The sequence below is a fragment of the Physella acuta genome, unplaced genomic scaffold (genome assembly GCF_028476545.2).
Source record: "Physella acuta isolate Inbredline_101_S28 unplaced genomic scaffold, ASM2847654v3 ptg001062l, whole genome shotgun sequence".
Taxonomy (NCBI): domain Eukaryota; kingdom Metazoa; phylum Mollusca; class Gastropoda; family Physidae; genus Physella; species Physella acuta.
Genome location: NW_026732579.1, coordinates 164819 through 183514, shown reverse-complemented (window position 1 = coordinate 183514; position 18696 = coordinate 164819). Strand labels below are relative to the sequence as shown.

The 18696-nt window shown below is 39.2% G+C and overlaps 1 protein-coding gene across 1 annotated transcript; it reads right to left on the bottom strand.

Annotated features, from left to right (window-relative positions):
* Positions 1 to 4175: 4175 nt before the first annotated feature.
* Positions 4176 to 12306, bottom strand: LOC131955295 (uncharacterized). Its single transcript, XM_059319366.1, has 3 exons — positions 12230 to 12306; positions 8770 to 8905; positions 4176 to 6754 (listed from the first exon to the last, which is right to left on the bottom strand). The coding sequence occupies exons 2-3, from the start codon at positions 8861 to 8863 to the stop codon at positions 4329 to 4331; spliced, it is 2520 nt and encodes an 839-aa protein (XP_059175349.1). The 5' UTR covers positions 8864 to 8905; positions 12230 to 12306; the 3' UTR covers positions 4176 to 4328.
* Between the last annotated feature and the right edge of the window lie 6390 nt (positions 12307 to 18696).

Genomic DNA, 18696 nt, shown 5'->3' with positions numbered 1-18696 from the left:
AATCTATAAAGCCTATAAGGTTCGTTACCTCTTATAGATCTAGGTATAGGGCCTACTAAATTTATAGGCCTAATTAAATTATTATAATTTTACATATTCCATACCATTGCATAGTGCTTAAATTTATTTAAGAATTGTATTAATTGTTTCAAAATGTTTGTCAACTCTTTTCATCGCTGATGAAACCGTCAAAATGTGTCAACGTTGCAAGTCAACAAGTTCTATTTATCAGTTTCTCGCTTTTTATGTAGATTTGTAAATTTGTGGTTTCACCCTAATCCATTTCAGTGGACGGTGTATTTAAAATGGTGTCACCCCCCTCAGTGGCGTACCGAACTCCACCAGAAGCGTAGCGACCCTTCCCGGGGACAAACTTTCAAATTTTCGCTTTGCACCCCCCTCAAACTTTAGATTTGCACCCCCCCCCCTCAAGTTTTTCTCTATATATTTTGCTATTTTTTGCCTTGGTGTCACCCCCCTAAATGGTGTCACCCGGTGCGGTCCGCACCCCCCGCCCCCCCCCCCCTCGCTACGCCCCTGACCCCCTACCGAGTCGAGTGGCGCAAACGTATATTAATTAATCCACCTAAAATAAGCATTGAGGGGAGAAATTAAAACAGTTATTAATTCAAGTGGAAAAATCATTGCTTTTGTAGAAAATATTAAACTTGGTGTCACCCCCCCCCCCCCATCCCAGTAGTCGATTGACATATCAGTTATTACAATTCTCAACAAAAGCTTTTTCCTCAGGCAAATATTGCAACTTTTAGTTGGTGTCAGCCCCCCCCCCCCCCCTCCCCGCGATAGCTTTAAACTGTGCACAGATAATACTAACGATGTTTATCTTTAGAAGCCTAGATGGTTTCATTGTTTTCTCTATCGTTAGCAGATTTGCGTCATGGTGCCACCCCCCCCCCCCCCCCAATCAACTCTTGTCAGGATTCGTCAACCTGGCTCTTTGAAGACTATTTAACTCTAATTAATCGTTCATTTAACTGGACCGATTTGCTACTTTTTACCTTGGTGTCATCCCCCTAAATGGTGTCACCCGGTGCGGTCCGCCCCCCCACCCCCGCGATATATATATATATATATATATATATATATATATATATATATATATATATATATATATATATATATATATATATAATTATAAACTCCTAAACTCCCCAGCCATTTTTTTTTATTTACGATACAGCGATTTCTTACTGCATTATCAATTGCCGCGATTTGGTGAATGGCCAATTAATATTAATTACAATTTACAAGAGGGTGTTTCAAAAATTGCGAAATACTTGCTGAAATTGAGTTTTAAAAGTTCCTTTATAATGTAAAGTGTGCCGTCATTTTCTGACCCTAACTCGCATCCTCATCTAAAAAATTGGAGCCTCCCTCCATCCAATGCAAATAAAAGTGTCTTCAAAAACAAAATCTGATACCCAATAATACGAAGACAGAATATGAACCAATGCCAGGTTGACAAAGAGAAAATAAACCTCAGCACACAATATTGGTAAGTCGGGCTGAGTGCAAAAGAAGACAGAATGAACTTCCTCTATGAGATGACATAAACGTCAGAAACTTCAGCAAGACAAGGGACCACGCTATTAAATAAGTAGTGACTGAGAGATCTTGGTCAAAAACTTAGAACAGACATGTTTTTGACAAGACCTTTCAACCAAAAACTATATGAGAACCGTTCCTTTTACATAAGTGCAAACTAACAAAACCATTTAAAGCGAAGACAAGAGTAAAGCAGGAATAGATGCTTTCACTGGGTTGTTCTCAATGGTAACTGACTCGATCACGCAGAAGTGTTCAAACAACGACACACCGTGGAATTACTAACAAGTTTTTAAATCTTTATTTTGCCTACTAAATGTACACCCCCCACCCCACCCCGCCGTCCAATCTTATAAACAACGTGCTTAAAGCAAAGTAAGCCGTTTATTCTCAGAAGCCTTCAAAGTGGACTCTAAATAAACTGAAGTAAAATAGCAGGCAGAGTAAAAAAAATCCTACACGCATTTGGTAGCTTAAGCGTGATAAACAAATATGGAAGAGCCGCATTAGGAATGCCAGACGTGTCTTTAACTCCCAAAAGGAACACCACAGCCCTGCCTGTCCAGAGCAAGATAAGAATCTACAAGGCTAATATTAAAGCATCATTGCTATGAGACACAGAGGACTACATGCACCAACAGGCTTTAAACCTTTATACACAAATGTCTAAGACGCATATGACAGTAAAATGGCCGGAACGCGCATAGCTTAGTTATCAGACTTAGTAATGAAACAAAATGTATCCATGCTAAATTTTATAAAATTGTTACTCGAATTTATTATTTTAAATACTTTTAAAAAATCCTCAACTCGACACATTCCTTCAGTGCCCCCCCCCCCCCTCCTCATCATGGGCACACATCGTCAAAGAGATTGAGAAACCCTTCTCTCGTCCCAAGGCGGATTTCGTCATCTCTGGTCAGAGGCGAGACATCATCCTGCACCAGGGCTCTCTAGATACCCCCCCCCCACCAACAAACACACAGTACCCCCCTAAACCAGGGGTCCCCAAACTATAGCCCGCGAGCGGCCTGTGGGGGGGGGGGGGGGGGGAATTGTTGGATGTGGCTGACGAAATTTGCCCAAAAAAGTCAAAACAATTTGAAAATGTAGCTTTGGGTGCAAAAAAACATTGGCCGCCGTGCTGCAGTCATATGTGAAGATATTGTGACTTTTATAGCGCAAAATGCTACCAAGTTTCGCCATTTTAACACGTTTTTATTAACTCAGCTTCGCGTGGATGTGTTTGTTGTTAAAATTGACATCGAAAATTAGCCCACTTCTGATTGCTCTATAGATCTGAAATTTGGCATGCAGGTTACTTTCGCCTAACAATTTCAGATGCAATCATAAAAACTAGCAATTAGAGACCGTAATTAGCTTAATTTAATTACGCCCAAAGGACCATAAAATTGAGGACATGATTTCTAAAGATACCGACAAGACTGGAGGCTTGTTGACACAGTTACTTCGGCCCCAATCGATGTGAGCGCGCTGGCCGTGATCGTATAGTGGTTAGTACTTCGCGTTGTGGCCGCGACAACCCACTATATAAAAAACTTTTTTAAAAACCACGTTTTTCATGTGTAGCAACGGACTAAAAAGGAGAAAATAAAATACTTAAAAAAAACTTTTTAAAAAACCACGTTTTTCTTGTGGACTAAAAAGTAGAAAATAACTATTTACATACATTTGATGACAAAAAACGTGGGTCGGGCAGATGGGTCGGGAAATTTGATGGTGAACGTACCCACGTTTTTTGTCATCAAATGTATGTAAATAGTTATTTTCTACTTTTTAGTCCACAAGAAAAACGTGGTTTTTTAAAAAGTTTTTTTTAAGTATTTTATTTCAATTGCAGTGGATGAATAGCTGGACATTATTTACACCTCTCAACGGCTTGTGTTCATTATTTGTGTGGATGGAGGTATAAACATAACACAAGAACTGGCTTCCTTGGACCTCGAGTGTGTTGTCGGTCCCCGAACTGCTATTTAATAGTTCATGCGGCCCTCGGGCTGAAAAGTATGGAGACCCCTGCCCTAAACTGTTCAAACGTTCTCATTCGCTGACCAGATAACTTGGATGTCGTCGTCTCGGACAAATAGTGTTTTAGGTCACGTGAAAACTGTTCGTTTTCTTCTGTAGGTCTGTAATGCTCATTGTTTTGATCCGTGTTTGCTAGCTCTATAAACTATATGTATTAAAATATCTACTTGATCTTTGCTTGCTAGCCCTATCTGTATTAAAAGATCTACTTGATCTTTGCTTGCTAGTCCTATCTGTATTAAAAGATCTATTTTTTGCCTAATTAAGCCAGCAAGTTATGCGAGTCTGGCGACAATGTCTTCACCTGAATTCTAAACTCTATTTGACAGGTTCTTTTTGAAAACTATTGTAACCGTGAGAGGAGTTTTGTTTGTTTTGAAAACTGACTGTGACAGGAGGTTCTTTGAAAACCTGACAGTGACAGGAGGTTCTTAGAAAACGTTTAATTGTCTGATTGCTAGTCTTTACTGGAAAAAGTGGCGCAAATGTGTCTGAACTTCACACAGCAACACCAGCCTCTAGTTAAAGCAATAACAAACATTTCAATCATTAATTAAGCAGATCGAATCAAGTTTATTGTTGTAGAAAGAGTCGCTCACAACACAAACAACAGTTTTAAAGAAAATTTTTGCCAAAAATATATGACAACAAATTTTGACAAAAATATTAGCAAAAATATATCAAAAACCATTTGCAAACAATAAAATGTAATGTTATTTATCGTGCGTTTCAAAGTTTGTTTCATCTCTGTTAGCAGCCCTCACAAATCCATGCCCAAATGAGTTTTCTATTGGCGTGTCGTTACACGCTGGTGTGTCGTTACACGCTGGTGTGTCGTTACACGCTGGTGTGTCGTTACATAATGTGTCCATTGACCCACCGAGAGACGTTAGACCGTTGTAGGTGTCGTCATCTGAGTCCGACAAAAACGGCGTCACTAAATTACTGTTGTCGTCATCGAAACAGGAAATGACGCTTTTTTCACTGGAAAGGTCATCTGCCATAAGGTCAAGTGAATAAGTCGAGTGGTCGTCACAATCATCGGCGGGCGAGAATGGAGGGATGTAGTGTTGTGAGGGGTGTCCTTCAAATATCCCAGGGCCGGGACAGCTGTTGGGGGCTGTAGGGGTTGTTTTACTGGGTGTGACGGAGCGCTGTTTCCTCAGCTGTTTGCGGTCTTCTACTAGAGGAGACTGAAGCTCTCTGTATTCTTCTTCTTCGTCTGTCATTGAGTTCTGTTTGGAGACTCGGAATAAACCGAAATTGTGTTCGAAGTGAGAGATGAGGTTTCTGACGTGTCGACCAGTAGGTCGGGAGTTTGTTGGGGTGATGTGGGGGGACGGGACTGGACTGGTCGGGGCGGTGTGGGGCAGGGCTGGGCTGGCAGGCCTCGTGTTGGTGTGTAAGGTCAAGGTTGTGGGTTTCTGGGGTCGCTTGACAACAGACGTAGTGCGCTGAATTCTGGGTAGCGTGCAGAAGTTCAAGCCGTTAAAGATATCGTCTGCGACTTGAGGAATGTGAAGACCAGATTTCTGAGCCCTCGGAAGCGTCAAGTTTCTATCTTTTATGTCGTTTCCATTGGCTAAACTTATCACGTGATTTGGTTTTTTGAAACTCTGTAATTTTTTGCCTAATGATGGCATTGTATTGTAATGATGGTTAAACTGTCGATTCTGGAATAGCCAATCAGATTTCGAGGAAATGTAATTGATTTTGTCTTGAGGGAGAGCAGGCGTTAAGCAAACATCGTTTGTTAACTTTGTGCTCGAGTCTGTTAAGGCACCTCCATTGCAGTGTTGATGGACGTGATTGGTTGGTTCCATGGGACGGTCTTTTAACAAGTGATCACGTGATTCGCTAAGATATAAAGAACTGTTATTTGACCTGGTTTTATTCAACTGTTTCTGTAAATACGGATGATGACGATATATGTTGGAATTTTTTAATTTTGATAATTCTGAACAATTGTTTGAATTCATCGTTGTCAATGGATATTCAATGTTAAAACTTTGAACGTTGCAGTTATTTCCTTGAGAAAATGGTTGGAATGTGTCGTGTGATCCACTAGAGAAAATCAAATCCGCCGCATCATCTGTTAAGTAAGGTCCGAATTCTTGAGATATTGTGGGAAATAGTTTCGCTGGACTGGCATCAATGTTTGTCAGGTCCAAGGAACCGATGCAGCTGACAGATTTGTCGGTGGTTGATGAAAACAGGTCATCGTCAAGGTAGGATGACGTCATGCTTGTATCGTTATGAGGTAAATAGCTTGGTACGACCACGCCTTGATCCATGTAGAAAAATGTGTTGTGGTTGAGTGAACCGCTCACGTCAGTGAACCCGTCAGGGTCCATTGAATAGGCACTGATCCGTGACAGCATGGAAGATGTCTTGGATGCTCTATAGCTGGACTCTAAAGTCCCTCTCCTGCGTACGATGTCCAGATTAACTTCAGGGGAGAGAAGTACGTCATCTCTTACTTCCCTTTGTTTGCGCATAGACTGGTGTCTTCTCTTAGCGTATTTCCGACAGCAGTAGCAGTTCCGACAACAAAACACGTTGAGAATGAGCTGAACGATTAAAGTATGGCGTTTGGTGTAAATAAAACAGCAGCAAGTTAGCACAAAAAGCGCGAGAACTCCTACTGCTATATATAGAATAAAATGCACCGGGTCGGCGTCCGTGAGCTTGGTTTTAAAATATAAACAGTTGGGCTTGAAAGTCAGGTTAGTGACGTCAAAGAGCGAGCAGGACTCCAGTTGGCCGTTGGCTACACAGGCCACATAGCCTTGGTTCCTGTCTAGCCCCGTCAGGACGATGGGCGTCTGGACCTGGGCTTGCTGTAGCACCATACAGTGGTCGCTGGCGTTCAGGTTCCACAGCACCAGGGTCAGCCTCCTGATGTGCAGATCTTTCAGTCTTTCAGGTCTACGGGAGGGCGGGGCCTGCTCCACTTCCAGCGTCACCTGCCGTGACGTCACACGAGACGATGCCAGCTTGATCCTAGACTCACACCTCTGCCCCGCCCACTCCCCCTTACAGACACAGAAGGCGTCACCGACCTGTGTGCCGTTGACCAGCACCAGGTGGCAGACGTTGTAGTTTTCACAGGCCAGGTCATCGCAGGTCAGGGGCGGCGCTGTAACAAAGTCAGGCATTCTGTTATACATGTCATATAAGGTCTTTTGTTAGACAGGTAATAAGGTCTTTTGTTATACAGCTCATATAAGGTCTTTTGTTCTACAAGTCATATGAGGTCATTTGTTCTACAGGTCATATAAGGTCTTTTGTTCTACAGGTCATATAAGGTCTTTTGTTCTACATGTCATATAAGGTCTTTTGTTATACAGGTCATTTAAGGTATTTTGTTCTACAGGTCATATACGGTCATTTGTTCTACAGGTCATATAAGGTCTTTTGTTATACAGGTCATATAAGGCCTTTTGTTATACAGGTCATATACGGGTATTTTGTTATAACGTCATATAAGGTCTTTTGTTATACATGTCATATAAGGTCTTTTGTTATACAGGTCATACAAGGTCTTTTGTTAGACAAGTCATATAAGGTCTTTTGTTATACATGTCATATAAGGTCTTTTGTTATACAGGTCATACAAGGTCTTTTGTTAGACAAGTCATATAAGGTCTTTTGTTATACCGGTCATATAAGGTCTTTTGTTAGACAAGTCATATAAGGTCTTTTGTTATACAGGTAATATAAGGTCATTTGTTAGACAAGTCATATAAGGTCTTTTGTTATACAGGTCATATAAAACTCTTTTGATACAAGTGATATTTTTTTCGTTATAAATGTGATATAAGGGTCTTTTGTTATATAGGTCATATAAAGCTATTTTAATATACATTTGATATAAGGCTATTTTGTTATACAAGTAATATACAAAGTTTTGTTATACAGGCGATATAAAGCTCTTAAAGGTGATATAAAGTTTTTTTTGCTATTCATGTGATATACAGGTATTTTATTATACATGTGATGTGTAGGTCTTATGTTATGCAGGTGCATTTTTAGTATGTGTGCGCCATGTATTCCCCCCCCCCCCCCCCACCCTGACTAGGCGTTCTGATAGTACTACCATAGACAGTTTATACTATACATATTTGATGAGATGGGGTAGCACTGATACGTTACTGGTATTTTTTTATAACCCCTGTATCTAATCAACGATATATATATATATATATATATATATATATATATATATATATATATATATATATATATATATATACAAAAGTTGTTATTAGCCTATATTTCCCATCCTCAGCAAGCATACAAAAATCCTTATCAATCAGGCACACGACTACCTCCCCCTCCCACCTTATCGTGAGAACTCTCCATCATTGCCGGGGAAGTTGAGCCAGGGTGAGATAAGATCTCTTTACCTCAGTTCCACCTCAGCATTAACTAAGGCAGGCGATCAATGGATCAATCATGTATAGCACGCCCATACGCTCCACACACCACCAAATGGAATTGATTGTTTGACCGACACTAAGTTTGATTAAAACAGTAGAGTTTAGAAAAACAAGCAATCATACGCTACATCATTCTTACACAAAAGAACCAGTTGGTTACACCTGTAAATTAACATTTTGACCTCAGGTAATCGTTAGCTCCACCTGTAAACTGACATGTGTACCTGTTAGCTCCATCTGTGAACTGACATGTTGACCAGCCTCACCTGTAAACTGATATGTTGACCTGTCTCACCTGTAAACTTATATTTTTACCTCAGGTAATCGTTAGCCCCATCTGTAAACTGATATTTTGACCTCAGGTAATCGTTAGCCCCATCTGTAAACTGATATTTTGACCTCAGGTAATCGTTAGCCCCATCTGTAAACTGATATTTTTACCTCAGGTAATCGCTAGCCTCACCTGTAAACTGATATTTTGACCTCAGGTAATCGTTAGCCCACCTGTAAACTGATATTTTTACCTCAGGTAACCGTTAGCCTCACCTGTAAACTGATATTTTGACCTCAGGTAATCGTTAGCCCACCTGTAAACTGATATTTTGACCTCAGGTAACCGTTAGCCTCACCTGTAAACTGATATTTTGACCTCAGGTAATCGTTAGCCCACCTGTAAACTGATATTTTGACCTCAGGTAACCGTTAGCCTCACCTGTATTGTTCATGTCGGATGAGGCCAGCCCCAGGAGAGCCAGGAGCCAGCAGACTATCAGCTGGGCGGAGATCTGGCGGTTCTCTCTGGACATGGTAGGACGTCCTCATGGACTTGACGAACCATCTTACTCAACCTGGTGATAGATCAGGATGTGTGGTGTCATGATGTGTGGTGTCATGATGTGGGCTGTCATGATGTGTGGTATCATGATGTGTGGTGTCATGATGTGGGGTGTCATGATGTGGGGTGTCATGATGTGGGGTGTCATGATGTGTGGTGTCATGTTGTGGGGTGTCATGATGTGTGGTGTGGTGTTGTGGGGTGTCATGATGTGTGGTGTGGTGTTGTGTGGTGTGGTGTTGTGTGGTGTCATGTTGTGGGGTGTCATGTTGAGTGGTGTCATGTTGTGTGGTGTGGTGTTGTGTGGTGTCATATTGTGGGGTGTCATGTTGTGTGGTGTCATGTTGTGGGGTGTCATGTTGAGTGGTGTCATGTTGTGTGGTGTGGTGTTGTGTGGTGTCATATTGTGGGGTGTCATGTTGTGTGGTGTCATGTTGTGTGGTGTGTTGTTGTGGGGTGTCAGGATGTGTGGTGTGGTGTTGTGTGGTGTCATGTTGTGGGGTGTCATGTTGTGGGGTGTCATGTTGTGGGGTGTCATGTTGTGTGGTGTCATGATGTGTGGTGTGGTGTTGTGTGGTGTGGTGTCATGTTGTGTGGTGTGGTGTTGTGTGGTGTCATGTTGTGGGGTGTCATGGTGTGTGGTGTCATGTTGTGTGGTTTCATGTTGTGTGGTGTCGTGTAGCGTGGTGTCATGTTGGTTGGTGTCATGTTGTGTGGTGTCGTGATGTGTGGTGTGGTGTTGTGTGATGTTATGTTGTGGTGTCATGTTGGTTGGTGTTATGTTGTATGGTGTCATGTTATGTGGTGTCATGTTGTATGGTGTCATGTTGTGTGGTGTCGTGATGTGTGGTGTCATGTTGTGTGGTGTCATGTTGTGTGGTGTGGTGTTGTGTGGTGTCATGTTGTGTGGTGTCATGTTGTGTGGTGTCATGATGTGTGGTGTGGTGTTGTGTGGTGTCATATTGTGTTGTGTGGTGTCATGTTGTGTGGTGTCATATTGTGTGGTGTCATGTTGTGTGGTGTCATGTTGTGTGGTGTGTTGTTGTGGGGTGTCAGGATGTGTGGTGTGGTGTTGTGTGGTGTCATATTGTGTGGTGTCATATTGTGTGGTGTCATGTTGTGTGGTGTCATGTTGTGGGGTGTCATGTTGTGTGGTGTGGTGTTGTGTGGTGTGGTGTTGTGTGGTGTCATGTTGTGTGGTGTCATGTTGTGGGGTGTCATGTTGTGTGGTGTGGTGTTAAGTGGTGTCATATTGTGGGGTGTCATGTTGTGTGGTGTCATGTTGTGTGGTGTCATGTTGTGTTGTGTGGTGTTAAGTGGTGTCATGTTGTGTGGTGTGGTGTTAAGTGGTGTCATGTTGTGTGGATGGTTTTGACTACCCACAGTTGGTTTGACTACACACAGTTGGTTTGACTATACGCAGTTGGTTTGACTACACGCAGTTGGTTTGACTATACGCAGTTGGTTTGACTACACGCAGTTGGTTTGACTACACACAGGTGGTTTGACTACACGCAGTTGGTTTTACTATACGCAGTTGCTTTGACTATACGCAGTTGTTTTGACTACATGCAGTTAGTTTGACTACACGCAGTTGGTTTGACTACACGCAGTTAGTTTGACTATACGCAGTTGGTTTGACTACACACATTCGCCTCTATTCCGGCTAGCCGGAGTCTGGTGCATACAGCGTTCACCAACTGCCACAACGTACCTTACTGCCAGGGGCGATGGGATGAAATGGCTGGGGTTAATTATATGCCTTTGTCTGTAATTGTTCGACGTTAAAATCGATTGGACATTTTTGATCTTAGAAATATTTACATACGACTAGGCAAGGCATGCGACTTGAGATCATTGATCCATCAATTGAGAATCGTTCGATAGCCTGGGGATGTTGTAACATATCCTCTAGCTCGCCTTTTGGTAGTGTTGTTAACACATCATTGAAACATCATTAGAGATGTGCGTAATGTAAACACATCATCAAAACATTAAAGAGGTGTAGTAGTTGGATACTGAAGATATTGTTTTCACTAACTGTGTAAAACTTGTCTATATAACAGACAACGTGTCTGTGTAACAGACACATTGTCTGCATAACAGACACCTTGTCTGTATAACAAACGCCTTGTCTATATAACAGACGCCTTATCTATATAACAGACACCTTGTCTATATAACGAACACATTGTCTATATAAAAGACACCTTGTCTATATAAAAGACACCTTGTCTATATAACAGATACAAATTCCACTACCCATTTATACCATGTCCTTCACAGCAATACACTTGAGACATGTTTATCATACATGTTGATAAATGTATATTATACATGTCTAGAAAAAAAATTCGCAAGAATGTCAGAATGGAAAAAAAGAATAGCTAAAGGTATTTTTTTGTATGTTTTTGTAAGAATTACTGTACGGTTTATGCGTTGTGTTTGGACAACAAAGATCAAATTGTTGAGATGGGAGATGATTATACAAAGATAAAATTGTTGAGATGAGGAGAGTTGCTGAAGTCAACAATGTAAACAAAAGATTATCTCCCCTACTTTAATCACCTGGTTTACAATGTTTTTAGCGCAATTTCCATTCTGGAGAATTGCGTTTATTAACCCGTCATTTCTGGATGTATGAATGTATGAATGAATGAATGGATGGATGTGTGTCCGCAGCTTTAAGTCGTATCTCCTCCTCAACGAAGCAATATCGATGACTAGTTCCAAAAGCAATTATGTTAAGAAAGTTACGAGGATGAACATAGGCTATAAAAATTCCGGGTTTCTTTCATGGATTTCCCGGAAAAGCCAAAAAACCTCGAAAAAAAGCAGTTTTTAGCCCATATCTCGGCAACCAGACCACTTAGCGACTTGAAACATGTACCAATCGATTCCTGCCATAATTTAGAACAATATTGCCGAAGAAAGTTTTCAAAAATATCCTTTCGTTCGGTCACAAATTTTTTTTTGAATTAATTAAAATTTGGACCGAATTAGTAGGCATTTTTTCCAACCACACCACACGCGTCATCTCGTTCAATAGCTGCACCATCACGTTCTATGGCTTCGTCATCACGTTCAGTAGCTAGGCGCGCAATGGTTTTTAGTCATGTAACTCTATTGTAAATAAAACATGTAAAATACTGAAATTTTTTTTAAATAAAAAACGTTTTAATAACTAACCAATGGTTTTACTAACCCTGCTCTTGATTTACGCTACGACAGAGCTATTTTTAGATAACATAAGGAAATTGCGCTAAAATTGTCACTAGACTTTTTAATTAACTTGTTTTAAAATGACGAGAAAAAAAAATCAGGAGCATCTACTTACAGTTGTCTGGCCGGCACGACCAAGTGACTCACTCGTCAACCACCACAGTTTGAAACTCACACACCACACTAGTCACGTGCCCAGAGTATTTTATCGATCTTAGCTCCATACGTTTGGTCGTGGAACACATTACTGCTACACGCGATACGTAACTTTGCGAGGCTGCAACACGTTGAAAGGGTAGGGATGTATTGGTAGGGATACGATAATGTTTGTAGGGATACGATAATATTGGAAGGGATAAGATAATATTGGTAGGGATAAGATAATATTGGCAAGGATAAGAATTTTATCCTTACCAATATTGTCTTATAATAAGATAATATTGAGACACAAAGACAATTTCACTGCTTGAATTGATTTTATAGCGAAAAAAAATCCGAATTCTGGTCAAAACACAATTCTTTAACTGTCCTTATCTGTGTGCAATATACAACTTTAAATGGTCCCAATAATAATATACACCTTTAAATGGTCCTAATCATAATATACAACTGTAAATGGTCCCAATCATAATATACAACTTTAAATGGCCTCAATCATAATATACAACTTTAAATTGTCCCAATCATAATATACAACTTTAAATGGTCCCAATAATAATATACACCTTTAAATGGTCCTAATCATAATATACAACTGTAAATGGTCCCAATCATAATATACAACTTTAAATGGCCTCAATCATAATATACAACTTTAAATTGTCCCAATCATAATATACAACTTTAAATGGTCCCAATCATAATATACAACTTTAAATGGTCCCAATCATAATATACAACTTTAAATGGTCCCAATAATAATATACAACTTTAAATGGCCCTAATCTTAATATACATCTTTAAATGGTCCTTATCGTAATAAACACATTTAAATGATCCTTATCGTAACATACAACTAAAATACGAGTAATTGATAAAGTGCAAAATATCCCCATGAAAACCAACTTAACACGGAAGCTAATAGAAAATATTTTGGTTTACAAATCAACCCCGCAAAAAATAAATGCTCAAGAACACGATTGTTGCCCAGTAGCAAGTGGAGTGTTGCAGTAGACAAAAATATTGCGGTAAGGCCATTGTTGAAATGGTGCTGAACTGAATCGATAGCCAGTAGTTTGTGTTTAGCGTACGTTGGCCTCCATATAATGAACACAACACAAAGACGGCTAGGCTGTCATTTCATTTATCATCATTTGTTGCATTTAACATAAAACAAAGACTTTTTTGGTTTGATTTCATTTATCATCATTTGTAGCATTTAACATAAAACAAAGACTTTTTTGGTTTGATTTCATTTATCATCATTTGTTACTAATATAAAACAAATATTTTTTTTTGGTTTGATTTCATTTTTTGTGTTACATTTAAGTAAAAACAAAGTCTTTTTTGGTTTGATTTCATCTATTATCATTTGTTGTATTTAATACAGGACCTTCATTTGTTTTGTTTTCATGCAGTGTTATTTCCAGACTTTTTTCTCCCGGGGGGGGGGGGGGGGGGGGGGGGGAAAGGGCACTTGAAATTTTCGGGGGGTGGGGGCGGACTAAAATTTCCGGGGGGCGGACACTATTAAAAGTATATATTTTCTATATCAATCCCATTTCGTTCGGGGGTGGTGTAGACCTTTTTCGGAGGAGGAGGGCTGACCCCCCCCCCCCCCTCCGAAGAGACGCCAGGAAGAAACTCTGTTTTCATGTAGGATAATTTGTTGTATTCCACACACAGCCTTTAATGGTTTGATACCATTTATCATGATACAGTTGAAACAACTCAAGTACACGCTTGCCTTTTGTATCATGCCATTTGTTATCTGTATTACTTTTATTTATTTAACCCTAACTTTCTAATTGATATAATCCTAATTTTTTCATTTCTTTAACCGCAACTTTCTGATTTCTATAATCCTAAATTTTTAATTTCTTTAACCCTAGAATCTTTAACCTTTCTAGAATCCTATTTTTAAAATTTCTTTACCCCTTTATATCTACTTTCTCTAATCCTAACTTTATAATTTCCTTAACCCTAACTTTCTACTTTCTATAAACCTTTCCCTTATAGCATAAGTTATGCAGACAAAGACCCGCTAGACGACCATCTCTTACACAACGTCTGCTACTCCCATAGATTGCTTGCTGTCACCTGCCCTAACCTCCAGGTAAAAAAATATCGTCTGTGAGGCGTGACGCGCGCCATCTGTTGTGTGAGTGGCTGAAAATGAGGTCAACGTTGATTTAGAAATTTGATCATTTTGTGGTCGCCTGATGTTAAAACGACCTCTTTTGAAATTCTGGTTAAAATCAACTGCTAAAAAATGTGATTAATTAAAATAATTACGATTTTGAATCTAATTTGTAAAATAAAAACTTTATCACACGAATACCCTGTGTTAGTCTAGGTTTATGTTATATGATATCGTAGCAGGAGAAAAGATTTATGTACATTAGTTTGATGCACTTTCTACTGTGTATCAACTTGGTGGATTGGTGAGTTGGTAGATTGGTGAGTAGGTAGATTGGTGAGTTGGTGGATTGGTGAGTAGGTAGATTGGTGAGTTGGTGGATTGATGAGTCGGGGGATTGGTGAGTTGGTGGATTGGTGAGTTGGTGGATTGGTGGATTGGTGAGTCGGTGGATTGGTGAGTCGGTGGATTGGTGAGTAGGTGGATTGGTGAGTTGGTGGATTGGTGGATTGGTGAGTTGGTGGATTGGTGAGTAGGTGGATAAGTTAGCCAAATAGACCTGTATCAGATTAATGTTCCACCTGTATCAGATTAATGTTCCACCTTCATCAGATTAATGTTCCACCTGTATCAGATTAATGTCCCACTTGTATCAGATTAATGTTCCACCTTCATCAGATTAATGTTCCACCTTTATCAGATAAATGTTCCACCTGAATCGGATTAATGTTCTACCTGTATCAGATTAATGTTCCACTTGTATCAGGTTAATGTTCCACCTGTATCAGATTAATGTTCCACCTGTATCAGATTAATGTTCCACCTGTATCAGATTAATGTTCCACCTGTATCATATTAATGTTTCACCTGTATCAGATTAATGTTCCACCTGTATCAGATTAATGTTCTACCTGTATCAGATTAATGTTCCACCTGTATCAGATTAATGTTCCACCTGAATCAGATTAATGTTTCACCTGTATATAATTAATGTTCCACCTTCATCAGATTAATGTTCCACCTTCATCAGATTAATGTTCCACCTGCATCAGATTAATGTTCCACCTGTATATGATTAATGTTCCACCTGTATCAGATTAATGCTCCACCTGCATCAGATTAATGTTCCACCTGTATCAGATTAACGTTCCACCTGTATCAGATTAATGTTCCACCTGTATCATATTAATGTTTCACCTGTATCAGATTAATGTTCCACCTGTATCAGATTAATGTTCTACCAGTATCAGATTAATGTTCCACCTGTATCAGAATAATGTTCCACCTGTATCAGATTAATGTTCCACCTGTATCATATTAATGTTTCACCTGTATCAGATTAATGTTCCACCTGTATCAGATTAATGTTCCACCTGCATCAGATTAATGTTCCACCTGTATATGATTACTGTTCCACCTTCATCAGATTAATGTTCCACCTTCATCAGATTAATGTTCCACCTGAATCAGATTAATGTTCCATCTGTATCAGATTAATGTTCCACCTGTATTAGATTAATGCTCCACCTGTATCAGATTAATGTTCCATCTGTATTTGATAAATGTTCCACCTGTATCAGATTAATGTTCCACCTGCATCAGATTAATGTTCCATCTGTATTTGATAAATGTTCCACCTGCATCAGATTAATGTTCCCCCTGTATCAGATTAATGTTCCACCTGTATCAGATTAATGTTCCACCTGTATCAGATTAATGTTCCACCTGTTTCAGATTAATGTTCCACCTGTATCAGATTAATGTTCCACCTGTATCAGATTAATGTTCCACTTGTATCAGATTAATGTTCCACCTGTATCAGATTAATGTCCCACTTGTATCAGATTAATGTTCTACCTGTATCAGATTAATGTTCCACCTTCATCAGATTAATGTTCCACCTGTATCAGATTAATTTTCCACTTGTATCAGATTAATGTTCCAACTGTATCAGATTAATGTCCCACCTGTATCAGATTAATGTTCCACCTGTATCAGATTAATGTTCCACTTGTATCTGATTAATGTTCCACCTGTATCAGATTAATGTTCCACCTGTATATGATTAATGTTCCACCTTCATCAGATTAATGTTCCACCTTCATCAGATTAATGTTCCACCTGAATCAGATTAATGTTCCATCTGTGTCAGATTAATGTTCCACCTGTATCAGATTAATGTTCCACCTGCATCAGATTAATGTTCCACTTGTATCAGATTAATGTTCCACCTGTATCAGATTAATGTTCCACCTGTATCAGATTAATGTTCCACCTGTATCAGATTAATGTTCCACCTGTATCAGATTAATGTCCCACCTGTATCAGATTAATGTTCCACCTGTATCAGATTAATGTTCCACTTGTATCAGATTAATGTTCCACCTGTATCAAATTATTTTCCACCTTCATCAGATTGATGTTCCACCTGTATCAGATTAATTTTCCACTTGTATCAGATTAATGTTCCAACTGTATCAGATTAATGTCCCACCTGTATCAGATTAATGTTCCACCTGTATCAGATTAATGTTCCACTTGTATCTGATTAATGTTCCACCTGTATCAGATTAATGTTCCACCTGTATATGATTAATGTTCCACCTTCATCAGATTAATGTTCCACCTTCATCAGATTAATGTTCCACCTGAATCATATTAATGTTCCATCTGTGTCAGATTAATGTTCCACCTGCATCAGATTAATGTTCCACTTGTATCAGATTAATGTTCCACCTGTATCAGATTAATGTTCCACCTGTATCAGATTAATGTTCCAACTGTATCAGATTAATGTTCCACCTTCATCAGATTAATGTTCCACCTGTATCAGATTAATGTTCCACCTGTATCAGATTAATGTTCCACCTGTATCAGATTAATGTTCCACCTGTATCATATTAATGTTCCACCTGTATCAGATTAATGTTCCACCTTCATCAGATTAATGTTCCACCTGTATCAGATTAATGTTCCACCTGTATCAGATTAATGTTCCACCTGTATCATATTAATGTTCCACCTGTATCAGATTAATGTCCCACCTTCATCAGATTAATGTTCCACCTGAATCAGATTAATGTTCCATCTGTATCAGATTAATGTTCCACCTGTATTAGATTAATGCTCCACCTGTATCAGATTAATGTTCCATCTGTATTTGATAAATGTTCCACCTGTATCAGATTAATGTTCCACCTGCATCAGATTAATGTTCCATCTGTATTTGATAAATGTTCCACCTGCATCAGATTAATGTTCCCCCTGTATCAGATTAATGTTCCACCTGTATCAGATTAATGTTCCACCTGTATCAGATTAATGTTCCACCTGTTTCAGATTAATGTTCCACCTGTATCAGATTAATGTTCCACCTGTATCAGATTAATGTTCCACTTGTATCAGATTAATGTTCCACCTGTATCAGATTAATGTCCCACTTGTATCAGATTAATGTTCTACCTGTATCAGATTAATGTTCCACCTTCATCAGATTAATGTTCCACCTGTATCAGATTAATTTTCCACTTGTATCAGATTAATGTTCCAACTGTATCAGATTAATGTCCCACCTGTATCAGATTAATGTTCCACCTGTATCAGATTAATGTTCCACTTGTATCTGATTAATGTTCCACCTGTATCAGATTAATGTTCCACCTGTATATGATTAATGTTCCACCTTCATCAGATTAATGTTCCACCTTCATCAGATTAATGTTCCACCTGAATCAGATTAATGTTCCATCTGTGTCAGATTAATGTTCCACCTGTATCAGATTAATGTTCCACCTGCATCAGATTAATGTTCCACTTGTATCAGATTAATGTTCCACCTGTATCAGATTAATGTTCCACCTGTATCAGATTAATGTTCCACCTGTATCAGATTAATGTTCCACCTGTATCAGATTAATGTCCCACCTGTATCAGATTAATGTTCCACCTGTATCAGATTAATGTTCCACTTGTATCAGATTAATGTTCCACCTGTATCAAATTATTTTCCACCTTCATCAGATTGATGTTCCACCTGTATCAGATTAATTTTCCACTTGTATCAGATTAATGTTCCAACTGTATCAGATTAATGTCCCACCTGTATCAGATTAATGTTCCACCTGTATCAGATTAATGTTCCACTTGTATCTGATTAATGTTCCACCTGTATCAGATTAATGTTCCACCTGTATATGATTAATGTTCCACCTTCATCAGATTAATGTTCCACCTTCATCAGATTAATGTTCCACCTGAATCATATTAATGTTCCATCTGTGTCA